Source organism: Convolutriloba macropyga, chromosome 9 (assembly GCF_964194025.1).
Source record: "Convolutriloba macropyga chromosome 9, txConMacr16.3, whole genome shotgun sequence".
Lineage (NCBI taxonomy): Eukaryota > Metazoa > Xenacoelomorpha > Acoela > Convolutidae > Convolutriloba > Convolutriloba macropyga.
This window is the reverse complement of record NC_134476.1, coordinates 33,962,733-33,981,124: the sequence shown is the minus strand read 5'-3', so window position 1 is coordinate 33,981,124 and position 18,392 is coordinate 33,962,733. Positions and strand designations below refer to the sequence as shown.

The 18,392-nt window shown below is 39.7% G+C and overlaps 1 protein-coding gene across 1 annotated transcript in view; it reads left to right on the top strand.

The window, feature by feature from the left end:
• The window catches only part of LOC142345349 (uncharacterized), a 32,176-nt gene extending 14,543 nt beyond the window's left edge, over positions 1 to 17,633 (top strand). The window contains exons 3-4 of the mRNA XM_075397370.1: positions 2,462 to 2,611; positions 17,308 to 17,633. Of these exons, the coding sequence (XP_075253485.1) occupies positions 2,462 to 2,611; positions 17,308 to 17,609 (452 nt within the window). The 3' untranslated portion in view covers positions 17,610 to 17,633. The remainder of the gene's footprint in view (positions 1 to 2,461; positions 2,612 to 17,307) is intronic.
• Positions 17,634 to 18,392: the final 759 nt, after the last annotated feature.

Sequence of the window (18,392 nt, the reverse complement as noted above, 5' to 3'; positions counted from 1 at the left end):
TTGACGTAAGAGTGTTTCGTGTTGCAATGGAAAAAAAGGAGTATCTGAGCTATATGTCACATCATGATTTAAAAACACATAATATGAAAAATATTGTAATACTTTTAGTTAGGGTGGTAACGGCAAGTGAACTTGAAATTTGTGTCCTATATCCAAAGTGATTTCAAAGTAGCAAGATCTTTTATAAAGAAAAGTTTTATCATCCTCTTCCGTAAAATTTTTTCCAAAATTTTACTGTACTCATTAAGCTGACAGATCTATAATTACAAGGATCTATTCTATCTTTTTTTAATATATAAGGGTATTACTTTGGCTAATTTTTATGGACTCGGGGTAATATGCTCTGGCAAACAATATTTAATGGCTTTCGCAGGATGACACTCAATAATGGAGAACAAAACTACAAATTTTCATTGAGAATTCATCAGTACTTCTTTGTCTTCAGATTGCTTAAGTTTTTGTAAATTCTGATTCATTTGTTTCATGAAGTGCTATCGTTTTATTCAATATTAGGGAAATTATAGCTTGTTTCCTGTTAAAAAATTTTTCAGATAATTTTTGATCCACTGAAACAAAGAAATCCTTCAAGTAATGAAGACTGAATTATTCGATGGTATTGTTTTTTGTCTTGCGAGTTTTAAGGATCTTATAAATCAGTTTTTTGTGCACTATTTTGCTTAGTTTTTGTTTTAAAATTTTCCTTTTTTTGTTTCAGTTTCTCATAAGATTAGTTAGTTCGTGCAATATTCGTTTGTAGCTGGTCTGGTTTTCTATAGTGAGTTCTACAGCCCACTTTTGAAACATGCGATTGCTCTTTAAAATGGCGTTTTGATTTCCTGTGTAATCCAGCGTAATCGAAGTAATTGGTTCAAAAAACCTTTACAGGCGAAAATGAGTTCGAATGAGTTCTAACATTTTTTTTTAATGTTTATGCTTGATACAGTAGTTTCATTAGTCAATGTAAAAGGATGAGTCATTGTCTTCATTAGCGTTTTAATTTTAAGGTTTGTATCTGTATTTCAATGATCATTAGAGCTCTTTGAAAATCTGTTAACTCTTGTCGACAGCAAGTTTTTTGTTCTAGGCTACGTGTTTAAGGAAGGTCATTGATAGAAACAAATATATTTGAGCTACCAAAAAGCTCAAATTATTGGTAGACTTGAACTTCTCACATTAACAACAAAAATGTTTAAAGTAGGCACAAAAGCGTTTTTGATGGTCAAATTGACCACCGATTGTGGGTTTGGCGGTTTCGCTGGTTCTTCAAGAATTAAAATATTCTAAACGATTTCCTAAAAGAGTAGTAACAATTATTTTCAGAGTTTGTAAAATGGAGAATCTGTTTAAATATGTGGAACCATTTGAAAAATAGACGGACAGGTATTTAAAGGAGCTAGCACTATATAATAATCGGCCATAGACCAAAATCAATATTTGATAATGACCCTCAGTAAATACATTTTCTCAGTTATAGAAATAAAAAGGTGCTAAGATGGTTTTGATTTGCCATGAAAGAATGTCGTCACTTGAAGACAATGAAAGTGGGGTTGACATAAAACTGGGTGCGTGAATGACACTTTTATCAAGAATCTAACGGTAGAATCTAACTTCTCTCGGCAAAATCCAACTACTTCTATCTTTTTCACCAAACAGAAAACATCAGTAGGTCGGCTTGAGGGCCTGCCTTTCTTTTCAATATCGTTCCATAAAAAGTCAGTTTAACGAAATTTTATTTTCCGTTGATCAAAAAGAAAAAGAAATTGTTATTTAATGGAGGATATAATTTGAAACTCAAAAAAATAGTGCTTTTGAGAAGAGTTGAGTTTTTCAATTGTATCTAATCATTTTTAATTGAAACCTTTTTCTGCCAATATTCTTACAAGATCCAAAAGGTTATGGCAGAGGACTTGGTTGATTCGGACATTCTGGACAGCTATCTTGCAAGATTTTCAAATAATTTTTCAATGTCTCACAAAATACTTTGCAATACAGCAAGAGTGTTTAAAACAATCTTGCTCGCAAAAACTTGCAGATTGTTGCAAAAACTGCCATAGAGCCATCAGTAGTGGAATAGAATAATACGAGTGCTATATATCGCGTCACGATTTTGAAACCTAAAATATGAAATATATGAAAGCATTTCAGAATCTAAAGCAGCAGAGTTCTGGAAAAATTCTGTATTATAAAAAAATAATGGAGTGATTTGGTCACAATCTGAAAGTAATGTGTGTATGATGCCTGCAAGCCCGGGAAGCCGAATCCAGAGAACAGACTTCATTAAAATGCCAAAATGCCATTTTTTAAATATTTTTTTATAATCTATATGCTCTGGATCCCACCTCCTGGGGCTTGGGGGCATCATATAGTCATTGCTTTTAAAGTCACAAACACATCGCAGAGCACAAAACATAGAACGCCATAATTTTGGTCAGTCTCAATAACTAACTGTACGTTGTTTTAGAGCAGAGCTCGGATGATAAAAGTTCTATAGACGAATGCACAGCAACAAGCACAGTGGTGGAGAGTATTTCGAAATACTATTCAAACTTGGATCATATCCAAATGGCGTGGATAATAATGGAAACAATTGTGATTCGGAATCAACCTCGAAGTAAGTAAAACAAGCGAACAAAAGTGATTAGTAGAATAGTTGGTTATCATTTTAAAAGCTGGGTTACTATTTTGTTTGTAAGTAAAAAAGTCAAAAACAAACCAAGTTGTTAATCCTACATGTGCATCCTCAGTTACATATTTTTACATAGCGATGTATATCCCCCCCAAAAAAAGGAGCCTCAATTTGAAGAAAATTTTGAAGAATTATTATTACTATACTTTTTCTAAGTGGGTCCGGTACTGGTTGAACAAACAATTTTCTCGTTGGTCCATGGTTCTACAAGTTTTCTTGTGGAAAAGTATAAAAGTATTAAGAATTTTCCAAAGCATGTCACAATATTTTTGCATGACTCTGCTAAACCCACACAAGCCCAAATTACAGCAAAGGAAAGTAGTAGGTAGATCCCAAATTTTCTAAAAGAAAAATAAAAACTTATTCTGAACTTTTTCAAGCATTATGATTCCTTATGCATTTCTTAGTTATATGTTTATTGTAAAGCAACTAATCAGACGGTAGTGCAGATTTTACAGTATAAAAATCAATCGATTAAGACAAACACCACTTTCGAAAATGACACGATACTAAACAACAAAACGGCTCCTGCAAGTCTGTGCGTGGCAAGGTTGCAAAAATAACTTTTAATTTTCGTTAGAGAAACCGTTGGGATTTTCCGAAATCAACTTATTACTTGTAAAAAATTAAAAGTACTGTTTGAACAAAAAAATAAGCCGTCCTTTTTCGGCAGACAAAAACGAAAAATTTACACCAATCTAGGAAGAAAAGTAGTCCAATTTGAAACACACTGGCACTGAAAAATCATGCAAATCAACACGCACCACATTAATTACGCAAAAAACACCAATACAAAAAGAAACGTCTGAAAAATTTTGTTTTTGGCAATACTCAAGGTTTCAATACTTTTCGGCAATACTCAATAAAAGAGCAGCGAGAAATGAAAGAAAGAAATGAAATGAACAATCTATCCAACGAGAGAGCATTACGTAATGTTCTCAACCATGTAAGCCCTACACAAAGGTTAGAATGCGCACAGAATGCGTTCCATTTCACGTAGAGAGCTCAGAAAAAGTTCGTTCAACATACATTTTGTTGAACCTACCAATCAACTGAGCTCGACTTAGGCTTATTATTTTTAATATTTCCAAAACTCTCCGTTACTGATCTTAGGCTAAGAACTGCCAAAATTTGTTGCTCGATATGCCATTGTTGAAGAAGTTTGTGGATTTTGATATGTTGCGTGGAACAGTGACTGAGGCAGTTATAATATTCCAGAGTGAGTTTTTATCACCTTTAATTCTGGTGCCGCCTACAATTTTGGCGCCCCACACGGAGCCCATCTGCTCTAGTACCTACTCATTATTATTCTCCTTCATAACCTTCCTTTAATTTTCCTTGCTTTCCTGTGGTTAAAGTGGCCGTGTGTTATATTAAATTGACTCACAGTTGAGTGTAGTTAATGAGGCCGTTTAAAATTTAGTTATTATCAAGTTAGAAGAAATAACACCTAACCTATCCGTATCCAATTATTTATTATACTTGTTTTTGCACAATGGAGGGAGAAGCTGATACTAGGACGGAAAACAGAAACGTCCATTCCCAGATTAACACCCAATTAACACTTAATTTTCTTATGTTTCCAGATCCAGTAATACTTTTTGGCAGGTCTTAGTCTAAGATTGATCACCGAGAAGTTTTTGAAACAAAAATATTAATCCTAACACGAGCGCAACTGACTTAGTAACTCAGTAGGTTCAACTAAAATTATGTTATATGAATCTTTTCTGAATTCTCTGCGTGAAAAAGAACGCATTTTCTGCGCATTCTAATCTTTTTGTAAGGCATACATGGTTAAGAACATTATGTAATACTCTCTCGCTGGATTGATTGTTGAATTGATTTCTCATTTTCATTCCTCGTTACTCTTTTGTTTACTCATTAACATCCTCTGGCCAAAAACAAGATGTTAGGAGGATTGATACAAGCTTAACGAGCGGGCACACCAGCGATCCGGGTGACCTGTGTACGATTGAGGAGCGGCCGCCGTTGTATATTTCATGCTGGAGCTTTTCGATCGGAGCAGTGAGATAGTAACTCCTGGGAAAGGCTTTTGTCACTACTATCCAAACTATATCACCGACCTTGAAATGATGTCGGGCAGGCGTCTGCCACTTAGATCTACGGTTCAGAGATGGTTAATGCACCTTAAGCCAAAGCACCCAAAATGCATTGGCATAGGACTGCGCACGATCGTATCGCTTACAATGATCGAATTCATCAACACTATCAATTGACGGAACTCCGGTTGCTTGGTTAGCAGTTAGAAAGTGATTGGGTGTTATTGCACCTATGTTGGACGGGTCGGCGCTTACAGGCGTTAAGGGACATGCGTTTAAGTAAGGGACGTGCAACTAGACAAAAAATTAGTGTTCAAAACCTCATCTGTGAAGCGAGGCGTACCAAGGATCGTATGAAGTACTCTCTTAAAACTACGGGCCATCCTCTCCCCGATGTCAACTTGGCGTTGCGCACTAGGAGGATTGAACCTACACCTAATGCCTTTATGCGCAAAATCAAGGCGATGTTGAGCGCGTTCCGTTTTTCAATGCATTCACGGAGCAGGTGCTCTTTTTCCGCTCCGATAAAAATTGTACCTTCATCTGACCAAATCATAGCAGGCATACACTTGCTTGAGACAATTCACTCAACCTCCTTTACACAGAATTTTTGTCCATGGACAGAACGGCTTCAACATGGACAGCAAGAGTAGTCAGGAAAGTGAAGAGAAATCCCCACCTCTTTTCAGTATTACGTCGAACAGTGACATAGAATGAGCCTAAATAATCAATACGAGTGTTGCTAAAGGTAAGACACTGATATGGAAGTCTGTCCTTTGGGAGGTCCGCTGAGATTGGTTGATAGATTGTCGCACGGGAAATTCGCCAGAGAACGCAACCTGATGGTACGCAGTGGGGAACGTAGTTTAAGGATGGAATAAAGTTCCTGTACCTTTGAATGTAGGTACTCAATGCCCTGATGATGGTTTTTTTTAAATAATTGTGCTGCAGGAACAGTTTAATTAATGTGTGACGCGCATCCAGCGCGATAGGTTTTTGATGGGGCTAAGATGAGGTGGAGTCATCATTTTGTTCTCGCTTACAAAACCGAGCTTGATTTTATTGACGGCGTCAGAATTTGGCATGAAGGAGAATTGCTTAGTTCTCAAGAAATCAGGACTCCTCACTCAGCTATTGGATTGCAAAACTTCAGTGGACAAACCAGGCTTGCCAGCATCTGCCGGATTATCACAAGTGTTGACGTGGTTCCACTTCACTACTAATCAACTGAGCTCAATTTAGGCTTATTATTTTTAATATTTCCAAAATTCTCCGTTACCGATCTTAGCCTAAGAACTGCCAAGAAGTGTTGCTCGATATGCCATTGTTGAAGAAGTTTGTGGATTTTGATATGTTACGTGGAATAGTTGACTGAGACAGTTATAATATTCCAGAGTGAGTTTTTATCACCTTTAATTCTGGTGCCGCCTATAATTTTGAGGCCCCACACGGAGCCCATCTGCTCTAGTACCTACTCATTATTATTCTCCTTCAAAAACTTCCTTTAATTTTCCTTGCTTTCCTGTGGTTAAAGTGGCCGTGTGTTATATTAAATTGACTCACAGTTGATCGTAGTTAAAGAGGCCGTCGTTTAAAATTTAGTTATTATCTAGTTAGAAGAAATAACACCTAACCTATCCGTAACCAATTATTTATTATACTTGTTTTTGCACAATGGAGTGAGAAGCTGATACTAGGACGGAAAACAGAAACGTCCATTCCCAGATTAACACCTAATTAACACTTAATTTTTTTATGCTTCCAGACCCAGTAATACTTTTTGGCAGGACTTAGTCTAAGATTGATCACCGAGAAGTTTTTGAAACAAAAATATTAATCCTAACACGAGCGCAACCGACTTAGTAACTCAGTAGGTTAAACGAAAATTATGTTATATGAAATTTTTCCGAGCTCTCTGCGTGAAAAAGAACATATTTTCTGCGCATTCCAATCTTTTTGTAAGACATACATGGTTTAGAACACTACGTAATACTCTCTCGCTGGATTGACTGTTGAATTGATTTCTCATTTTCATTCCTCGTTACTCTTTTGTTTGCTCATTAACATCCTCTGGCCAAAAACAAGCTGTTGGGAGGATTGATACAAGCTTAACGAGCGGGCACACCAGCGATTCGTGTGACGTGTGTACGATTGAGGAGCGGCTGCCGTTGTATATTTCATGTTGGAGCTTTTCGATCCGAGCAGTGAGATAGTAACCCCTGGGAATGCCTTTTGTCACTACTATCCAAACTATATCACCGACCTTGAAATGCTGTTGGGCAGGCCTCTGCCACTCAGATCTACGGTTCAGAGCCGGTTCATGCACCTTAAGCCATAGCATCCAAAATGCATTGGCATAGGACTGCGCACGAGCGTATCGCTTACAATGATCGAATTCATCAACGCTATCGATTGACGAAACTCAGGTTGCTTGGTTAGCAGTTAGAAAGTGATTGGGTGTTATTGCACCTATGTTGGACGGGTCGGCGCTTACAGGCGTTAAGGGACATGCGTTTAAGTAAGGGACGTGCAACTAGACAAAAAATTAGTGTTCAAAACCTCATCTGTGAAGCGAGGCGTACCAAGGATCGTATGAAGTACTCTCTTAAAACTACGGGCCATCCTCTCCCCGATGTCAACTTGGCGTTGCGCACTAGGAGGATTGAACCTACACCTAATGCCTTTATGCGCAAAATCAAGGCGGTGTTGAACGCGTTCCGGTTTTCAATGCATTCACGGAGCTCTTTTTCCGCTCCGATAAAAATTGCACCTTTATCTGACGAAATCATAATAGGCATACACTCGCATGAGACAATACACTCAACCTCCTTTACACAGAATTTTTGTCCATGGACAGAACGGCTTCAACATGGACAACAAGAGTAGTCAAGCAAGTGAAGAGAAATCCCCACCTCTTTTCGGTATTACGTCGAACAGTGACGTAGAGTGAGCCTAAATAATCAATCCGGGTGTTGGTAAAGGTAAGACAGTGATATGAAAGTCTCTCCTTTGGGAGGTCCGCTGAGATTGGTTGAATGATTGTCGCACGGGACATTCGCCAAAGAACGCAACCTGATGGTACGCAGTGGGGAACGTAGTTTAAGGATGGAATAACGTTCCTGTACCTTTGACTGTAGGTAGTCAATGCCCTGATGATGGTTTTTTAAATAATTTTGCTGCAGGAACTGTTTAACAAATGTGTGACGTGCATCCTGCACGATAGGTTTCTGATGGGGCTAAGATGAGGTGGAGTCATCATTTTGTTCTTGCTTACAACGCCGAGCTTGATTTTATCGACGGCGTCAGAATTTGGTATGAAGGGGAATTGCTTATTTCTGAAGAAGTCAGGACACCTCACTCAGCTATTGCAAAAAATCAGTGGACATACCAGGCGTGCCAGCATCTGCCGGATTATCACAAGTGGTGACATGGTTCCATTGGTCAACACTGGTGCTCTCCAAGATGTCACTTACCCAATATGCATTAAAGATGGGATGTTTATTTGTTGAGATGATCCACTGCAAGATGGTGGTGCTCTCAGAACCTTATACACAGTAACGGTCAATGCTCAACAGATTTCTCTTTTTAAGCGTGCGGCGAGGAGAGGGGCTTGTAATTCCAAGTTAGGAACAGGTCATTAAATTCATAGATGCAACGCCAGCCTTGCCCAGGACAAACGCCAGCTCTTTTCTAATCTCCCCGCAAATGCAAGTTACTTGCGGAAGACTACAACACTGAATACGTCTTGCGAGCTATCACCAAACATGTGGAGTTCAGATATTGGAACGTTCCCAAAAAAACTTCTTAGTATATGGATCTTAGCCAACTGTGGTAGTTTGACACAACATGCAAGGAATCCCATTATCCCAAGTTTTGTCCTTTGCCACGCTAAATGTTTTTTCGAGACTAAAGGAACACCTACATTAAACGGTGCAACAAGACCAATTGGGTCGCATGCCTTTGAAACAAAATTTATGACGAAGCGCTGTGTTAAAGTTTTTGAGTTGGTGCTATCAGTACCCTTGCTCATAGTATCATTGGTATGATCCGACTTAAACTCAAGTATGTGCATTGATTCCTCCTTGGATGGAACGGTGACCTACGGTTCAGTGGGTTGAGCAGACCCGTCAAATCGGTGTAAAGATCTAGCACATTGCTTAAAAACTTAGTAAAACTAAACTCACCTAGATAGAAAAGTTGTACCAATTCCTTCTGGCTAATGAGGCCTCTCTCGGGGGATTACACTGAATCTAAGTAATCCTCCAAGTAGAAGTTCTCAAGGACGCCTTTTGCGGTTTGTGGTTACTTCATGGTATTATCACTTGCAGGCACAGAAGTGTGTAGTTGGCACATGTGGGCGAATCTTTTGCCCCGAAAATGTGGCTTGTGTACTGATTTAACACCAAATTTGATATGGGGTCCTCCCGCCACCAAAAACGAAATGATGGCTGATCACGTGGTAAAACTCCAACTAGGAGGAATTTCCATGGATGTCGGCGGATACGGCAAATGGATGCTGTAGCAAGTCAGATCCGGTGAGTGATGACTTTTAAGAGATGCGCCATGGAATTTAGCTGCTACGGTTAGTACCAAACGAACCTTGCCTGTCTTGTTCTGGTTAACAACTAGACGTTGTGGTAGGTACCACTCTTGTTCCGAGCGACTCTGCCTTTTGAGCGTCTTTTATCTATACTACGTAGCCCTTGTATAAGTCCTTCATGATGGTGTTCGAAAACTCTTCTCTGGAAGGCTGGTCCTCCTTCGTAAACCGCTTTTCCAACGATTTTAATTGAACAGCGCTGAGAAGAAACTATTGGGCAATAGGACAAAATCTTGGGCCCATAGCACTCCGACATCATATCTTTTTCCACTATTCACTGTAGTATTTATAAGAATGTCATGTACACGTGCATCCGAGGTGGATCGTGGATCTACTTGCTCAAGTCTGCCATACAGGTTCATGAACCAAAATTTTACCTCTCTAGCGAGTTCAAAATCCTGCTCCATATTAGCTTTGAAACAAGTCGAGAAGAACCAACGTATAGAAAAGCGAACAGCGAAGGGCGAGCCCTTCTCGTCGTTAGTGAAGTACTCTAATGGGCCGATGACATGGGACACATTTTGCCCAAGTTTCATTTCGGTGTTTCCATAGCAATATGTTACTCGGTCTAAAACTGCTAGGTAAGGGTATGTTTCTTGAAGTGCTTTAATGTTTATCACGTCGGCACCTAAATTCATACCTTCTTTTGCAAAAGGAATGACTTTAAACTATTCAATTGCTTGGTTGTCGCGTGATGTTACAGTCAGTTCAACAAAATTGGTGTCTACAACCTTCTCGGTGTTTATACACTTGACTGTTAATTCAATTGCTGTACCTTGCAAACCAAGTCTTTTTGCAAGACTAGTGGACACCCAAGGATGACTTTTTTTATCAGATCCCCGGAGTCGAAATAACGAGCCGAAGGTGTGGTATGATGTGGTTCTCCCCAACACAACGGGTTGGAAACAGTAGCTCCGTACATTGCAGGGACGACGGGAGTGACAAAAGTTGGGGTGGTACCATTGGAGGAAATAATTGTATTAGGTTATATGAAGTGCGATGTTACATGAGTTTTCGATGGTCTGCAAGCGTACTATCAACTAGTTCCCCAATAAGGCATACGGTGACAGTTGAACCTGGGCAGCCCTACTGGTTTACCAACATTAAATATAACTGCTAATGATCTTATAATTCTTAATCAGCCACGAGCACTCAGAATTGTACCCGCAATTCTAACCCGGTCCTTAAACCCATATCCCCGCAACTCCAGTTAACTCCACACGCCTTTTGTTTTGCTCCCACACCACCACCAGCAGCTCTCCCATTTAATGTCAATAACCCCGTGTCAAACAATGCCACTCAGTTACCGCCTTCTCCGCCCGTTCAGAACATCTCTCCTGGTGCAAATGTTTTTGTACCACATTTATATTATCTAACGGCCCCACAGAACAGGTACTTGCCTTTAAGTTCTGTCCCTTCAACTCATGTAGCTCTCCATCTGCCGGACCTAAACGTCTGGCGCTTCCCGGCATCCGTCCCAGCTAATTCGATCCCACTTGTTGGTACATCCGTAAACTTAAGCAAAATACCACTGGCACTGTTCAACAACCCTCATGTATCCACATCGCTCCGCTTCTCCACTCATGTACAGGCATCAGTAATGTCCCAAACTCATGTAACATCGCACTTCATATAACCTAATACAATTATTTCCTCCAATGGTACCACCCCAACTTTTGTCACTCCCGTCGTCCCTGCAATGTACGGAGCTACCTTTTCGAACCCGTTGTGTTGGGGAGAACCACAGCATACCACACCTTCGGCTCTTTATTTCGACTCCAGGGATCTGATAAAAAAGTCATCCTTGGGTGTCCAATAGTCTTGCAAAAAGACTTGGTTTGCAAGGTACAGCAATTGAATTAACAGTCAAGTGTATAAACACCGAGAAGGTTGTAGACACTAATTTTGTTGATCTGACTGTAACACCACGCGACAACTAAGCAATTGAACAGTTTAAAGTCAATCCTTTTGCAAAAGGAATGACTTTAAACTGTTCAACTGCTTGGTTGTCGCGTGATGTTACAGTCAGTTCAACAAAATTAGTGTCTACAACCTTCTCGGTGTTTATACACTTGACTGTTAATTCAACTGCTGTACCTTGCAAACCAAGTCTTTTTGCAAGACTATTGGACGCCCAAGGATGACTTTTTTATCAGATCCCCGGAGTCCAAATAAAGAGCCGAAGGTGTGGTATGCTGTGGTTCTCCCCAACACAACGAGTTCGAAACGGTAGCTCCGTACATTGCAGGGACGACGGGAGTGAAAAAAGTTTGGGTGGTACCATTGGAGGAAATAATTGTATTAGGTTATATGAAGTGCGATGTTACATGAGTTTGGGACATTACTGATGCCTGTACATGAGTGGAGAAGCGGAGCGAGGCATGTACCTGTTCTGTGGGGCCGTTAGATAATATAAATGTGGTACAAAAACATTTGCACCAGGAGAGATGTTCTGAACGGGCGGAGAGGGAGGTAAATGAGTGGCATTGTTTGCCACGGGGTTATTGACATTTAATGGGAGAGCTGCTGGTGGTAGTGTGGGAGCAAAACAAAAGGCGAGTGGAGTTAACTGGAGTTGCGGGGATATGTGGTTAAGGACCGGGTTAGAATGGCAGGTACAATTCTGTATGCTCGTGGCTGATTAAGAATTATAAGATCATTAGCAATTGTATTTAATGTTGGTAAACCAGTAGGGCTGCCCAGGTTCAACTGTCACCGTATGCTTGATTGGGGAACTAGTTGATAGTACGCTTGCAGACCATCGAAAATCATGGTAACTTCAAACAGTTGTCCAGCTGTGTTTGAGGCGTTTTGTTGTGCCGGCATACCAAAATATTTGGAGGTGTTTTTTGGGGCTGTTTCTGTTGTTGAATCATGTTAGTTTCAAGAGGTGCATTATAAATTACAAGATCCAGTTTACCGTTGTTTTCGGCCTATTGGCAGTGAGGTTGATATTAGCCTCGACTTGACCTTGAGTATTGAGATCCAAAAGGTGCGAGTACAGAGGTTGAGCTGAAGAAGCACGAATAACGGTGGCTGGGTTTGACTGAGCCATGGAACCAGGAAGGTGGAAAATTCGTTCATTTGCAACATCTGCGGTGTTCCCGGCCAGTGATGAATTACCCAAACTTTGAACAAGATTTTTACTCTTTACCGTGTTTCTTTCAGTAAAGAGATTGTTCAGTTTACCTGTATCGGAACCGTCCGCTGATGACTTTTTCATCAACTTAATTCTTCACGGAGTGCTGCAGCTACCTGTTCACCAAGCTGCTGAATTTCCAAATCTCTCAACTGCTTTTGTTTTTTTATTTTTATGGTGCTTCCCTCGCATTGCGCAGCCCGGCCTTGTGTTGTTTTTAAAGTTCTTCCCTTCTTCCCTTTTAAGTTCTGATACATCTAATTCACGTTGACGCAAGCTTGATCATTTTGAGGAATTCAGATGCGATCTTGATTCTGAATGGTGAGATGTATTTTACTCCGCTGTCTCTATGTCTGGGACTGAATCAATGTACTCTCAAGTAGCAGCAATTATTTCGTCACTTTTCTTGATTACATTCTCTAACCATTGCTCGAGGTTTTTACGAGCGGCGTCCGGATCTTCAATTTTATGCGCAAAGTCGAAGAGCTCCTCATTCTTCTCACTTACACAAGTAAATGCATCATTGGATTCTACAGTCAGACATTCGATCTTAAATTTTCTGTCCTGCTAATCAATAGAACTGTTGATGTCACCATAGGTGTTACTAAGCTCAGCCTCCAATTTTGTCCCCGTAATGCTGCTTTGATCTTATCGAAACAGAAACTAAACGTTTAATTTGGTGCTACTACAAAATACAATCACATGCATATAACTCACAACACAAATGGGTTAAACTGAACCCTAGTGTGACGTTTTGCCCAGCAAACCGTTAAAGAGCAAAAGTGTTCGTCGAGTACAGAAGTACCCGGCGAAACAAGAAGAAAAGCGATAAGTGCACGAAAGTGCGCAACGCGCCACACAACGGTTGGCGGGGCGGGCGGGAAAAACGCCGAAAGAATGACGCACGGCACAGCTGCAAGACAAGACGGACGGGTTGAAAACGCCGGGAGCACATCGCACGACAAAACGGAGACAAAACGGACGGGAGGGAAACGCCGGGCGAGCAACGCACGACTTGGTGGAAAACAAAATGGACCGGGTGGAAAACAAAACGGACTTGGTGGAAAAGAAAACACGGAAAAATTGGGCTGCGGGCGCACAACTCGCCGTGAAAAGCGGACGGACTGAACGCGAACGCCGAGCGATTAGCGCTCAAAGTATCGGGAAGGTGGGAGAGAATGGGCTTGAAAATAAAAAGCAACAATCAAGGAGCCGGGGAAGTAGTGTACTAGCAGGCCACAGCAACCAACTCAACCAAACAAACTAGCTGTAACTCCAGAACAGACTTAAGTCACACACTAGGAAGGTGGAAAGAAGCAACTGCAATTTAAACTAGCACAAAAAGTTTTGAGCTCAATATACCAATAGCAAACTAAATTACTGCAATGCAGTAGTTTACTAAAAGGATGAAAGAGAAAAAAAATTACTAACCGTAAGTCCAGAATAAATTTCCGTCACACCCTAGCAATACGCAAACCTAAACAACCAATCAGCACACTAGCACCAACCACCATACTACAAACAAATTACAACAAAGGTGAAATGATCTTCAAAAGTGTAGTTGTTTACTATGGCAGCTGAAAAAGTCAAGAAACAATCTAGCCGTAACTCCAGAAAAACTAAAGTCACAACCTAGATGGCAACAAGACCAGACCACCTAACAATCATACAGTTACACGCAAAACAACTGCACAAAATTTTAATATAAAACAACAGGTGAGCCGGTAAATTAGTAAAGTTGAAAAAATCAAAGTAAAATCTAGCCGTAACACGTGAATCAACTGAGTCACACTCTAGAAAACGGCAACACCAAACAATAAACAAGCATGCTAGCTTCAATAAACATACTGCAGCATTAAAAAAACATACCTTATCACTTTTGACAACATATTACATCGTACAATAGATATACGGGGAAAAGAAGGAAGTCAGGGCAAAAGCGAGAAATGTTAAGATTGAGCTCTTTAAGGATAATCTTGATTATCGGGAAGAATAAGAATGCCTGTCCTTGGAGCTAAATCAATCCAAGCGGATGGAGGTATTCTAATAGGAGAACAAAACAACCACCTACCCGATGGAAGTGAAGAAAACTTCGCATCCCTGTAGAAGCACATGCATGATATAACACAGCATATATTGCCTCAAGGATGCTTGCTTCTGCTAAAGAAACCAAAGAGAATGGGAGCGCAAAGGCAGAGGTGCTAGTTACGGCGAAGAGGAAGAGGATGGAGGTTATCTGATTAAAGAACTGAATGAATACCTACACGAGATGGAGAAAACTTCGTTGCCATGAGAAAGTGCATGCAGAACACTAAACACCAGATCTTGCCTCAGTACAACAATATGATTTATAAAAGGAATCCAGAAGACTCGCCTGATGGAGTCCTCCGAAGATGGGAACGTTGCTTCCAATGGATTAGTGTCTATAGAGTATTTAGATTACAGAGGGACACGATATGAGCCGTTTGACTGAACTAGGGAGAGGGGCCTTGCTCATAAGTTTAGCATTGCAGACAAATTGAGCATCGAAGGCATTGAGTTGTGTGTAATGACAAAGAAAATGGGGAGAGCAAATTTCTATTAGAGCGCTACCGATCGGAAACAACCACAAACTAACCCGTAACTAGTGATTGAACTAAGTCACACCGCCAATGAGCGGATGGACTTCAACCAAAACGCAAAACTAAGATCAATTAAGGTTACCGGAAGTTTCAGTACGTTCCACCTCCTCAAACGCACGGCGGTTACGAAGCGTTTTGGGTCGCGCATGTGAAGTTAAAGACCGTTTTTATGCGCTAAAGATTGTTCTTGTGAGCTGATACTATTGTCGTTTTTTCAGCTCATGCGTAGGTTTCTGATGTAATGCTCTGTAGTCTTTAAGTAAACCAGGGTCTTTCTCTGTACGCTTAGACACCAAGTCTTTCACTATGTGGATGGTAACTAGAGTGCGACGCTTGAGCTAATTGTAAGTGTCAGGAGTTCCCTCTCTGGGGCAATACACTATAGCTTCTATGCACTCCTGATAGTTTTCCAGGAATGCAATAAGCTGCAGAGGTGTTACAGGCTTAAGATTGTGGCTGCGATGACGAGAAAAAGAATTGTTCACTACACTATGCCATATAACTAGTCGCTTCATATGATAAAAGAATTGACTCAACTGGAAACGCGCCGTTTTTTGGACTTTGACAGCGTTAGGGTTGAAGCTTCAACCCGATAATGCGTAAATGTTATTTTTGTAACGATATTGTGTTACTTGAGGCTCAGTTTTAATAGCGTGATGAAGTGAACTTGCAGCTAGGATGAATACCATTAATCTTTTTTCAGTACACCATTGACTGAAATTTGCTCAAAATCCGAAAGTTCTTATTATCAGTTAAATTACTTTGATATTTTTATCAGGTGTCAATCTATGCAGTTTATCCAAGAAGGAGCGCAAATTGGAAAAATAAATCAATTATCTATTTTTTTGCAAAATTTGAAAAACTTGAACAGTTTGACCTTATTTTTCAAGTCTATAACTTTATGCAACTGTTACATCCGCTGTTAATGAGTTGTTTCTATATAATGTTAAGGGAAAAAATGGTTATTTTCTTCAATTTTTTTGCAACGCTTGTCACATCCTTGCTTGTCACTTCCTTTGGTACTTTCCATCTCTCTCTCTCACTCTCTCTCTTTCTCTCTCCCACTTACACACAAACCAAAACTATTACACACACGGACACACTTACATACAGACACACCAATACAATCACAAACAGACGCACAAACACATACAAACAAACACAATACAAACACAGACACCAAAAAATAACTTTTTAAATTTTTTCTTTTGTTATCTAATCTTTACTCGTTACCGTTCTTTACTAGTGTCCGTTACCGTTCTGTAAGCTGTGATTGTTCTTCATGGAAACGTAGCTGTCGAAAACCACGAAGCGTTTCTTCTGCAGAGTAAGGTAATCATGCTTAAAACACGAAACGCGTACGTTTTAAAATGAAGAAAGTAAACGGAAATTAACTTCTGGCTAAGTATTAACTTCTGGCATTTTAACTATTGGCACTGCCCACATTTAAAAATGTTGACATTAGTGTTTTAATTGATTTGAACAACTCTTTTGTTTAGAAATTGTCTCTTTCACTGCTGTCAACGCATTCACCGCTATGCTTACATGTTTTTGCAATATTTTGTGCGGTAAAGATATCTGGTATATTAAGCGGGGTAAATTATTGTAAGAGTTTCGATTCCTAATGATGAATTATTTTTTTCACCGCTGTCATCTTATTCACCACTATTATTACATCTTTTTTTTGCATTATTGCATTATTTTCTGCGGTGCAAATATTTGGTAAATTTAGCGGTGAATTTTTGTTGTCCCATCAGATTTGATAAGAAATGCAACCCCTCACAGCTATCTGATAAGTCTTTATTGTAGAAAAGTAGCAAGGTCTCACACTATAAAAATTCCAGGATCCCTGGGAGAGATATCCAGAATTCAACTCTTAGATATTTCGTGAGTTGCCTGGGTCAAGTTTTTGTTGAAAAAATAATGTAACAATTGCGATGAATAGTGGTGAAAAAAATTTTCACTGTAAACACTTGCATCTTTTAGCCATCAATGCGGTAAAACTGTTGAATTTATGTAAGATTTACTGTTTTCTGTGGTGAAGATTAGCGATTCTTAGCGGTAAAAAAATTTTATTTTCATCGCTTAGGCGGTGAAAAATATTTTTCACCGCTACCAACAGGACCTCGACCTTTACCCGGATGTATCAATTTTTGATTTCCCACCAAATGTGCTCAAGTTTGCTCCATTTTCATTTCTAGCTCCTGATGGTTGCAGAATTGAGAAGCAGAGCAGAAACGCAGACTGCGAACTAGTACTGGAATGCCTCGTGACTTCTGCTCACTCATACGTCGAAAGTATCCTAGATTTGATTGGGAAGAAAACTCTGGTAGATTGCCTGCGAGAGCCATTTTCAAGTCAGAAAGGTGATAAAAAATTGGTGGATGTCTATGATGTTATTAAGCAAATGAGTTACAATTTGGCCTTATCACCAGATGAGTACACCTGCAGTGAGATACAATGTGACAACTTAAACTCAAAGTTTTACCATTTGTTGATGTAAAGTGAGGATCTGTTCTGCAACCCCCCCCCCCCCCCCCCAACCCCTCAATCTCCTGGCCATATCCTTTCAACGTGATAGGGGTCAGAAAAACATTGCAGTCGACAGAATAGTTCGTAAAAAAATAGGTAATATCGTACTATATAATTTGTTAAAGTGATTTGACTGTCACAAAGAATGGGAACGTTCCCATTCTTTATGTAACAAAGTACAATGATTGGTGAAATTTCGTTGCAATCTTCGTGCGTTTCAGGGCCTGAAACGCACGATGAAATTGCACCAATCAGAGGGATCAGGTTGCAGAAATATGTCATTAATAGGACGTATCTGAAAAGAAACGCGGTTAAATCGGGTAATACTCATGGCAAGTCCGGGTCAAAGAGCAGTAATTTGATTCACGCTGTGGTTACTTTAAATATTAAACTCAGCAATGTACTTAATGTTCGAACCTCGCCTGTAAAGGTGAAAAAACACTCTTTCGATTGATATCTTCAATTTCGACGTACAATTGTATAAAGCAACGTATTAGAATTAACGATGATCATAGCGACAAGTGACAATTTAGACGGCAAGGTTTTTTTGATGCTCTTTTATTGGTTTTTTGTCTGAAGTTATTGACGTCAGAATCGGTTCATAATCGATCAACAATCGTCTAAAGAACCCTAAAATATTAAGCCGAAAACCACCTTATTTGATACATATCGTGGTTATGTTTATTTAAAAGTGGATTATACAAATTTTTTCGGAACTTTCTACGTACACTAAAACGTACATTCAATACTCTAT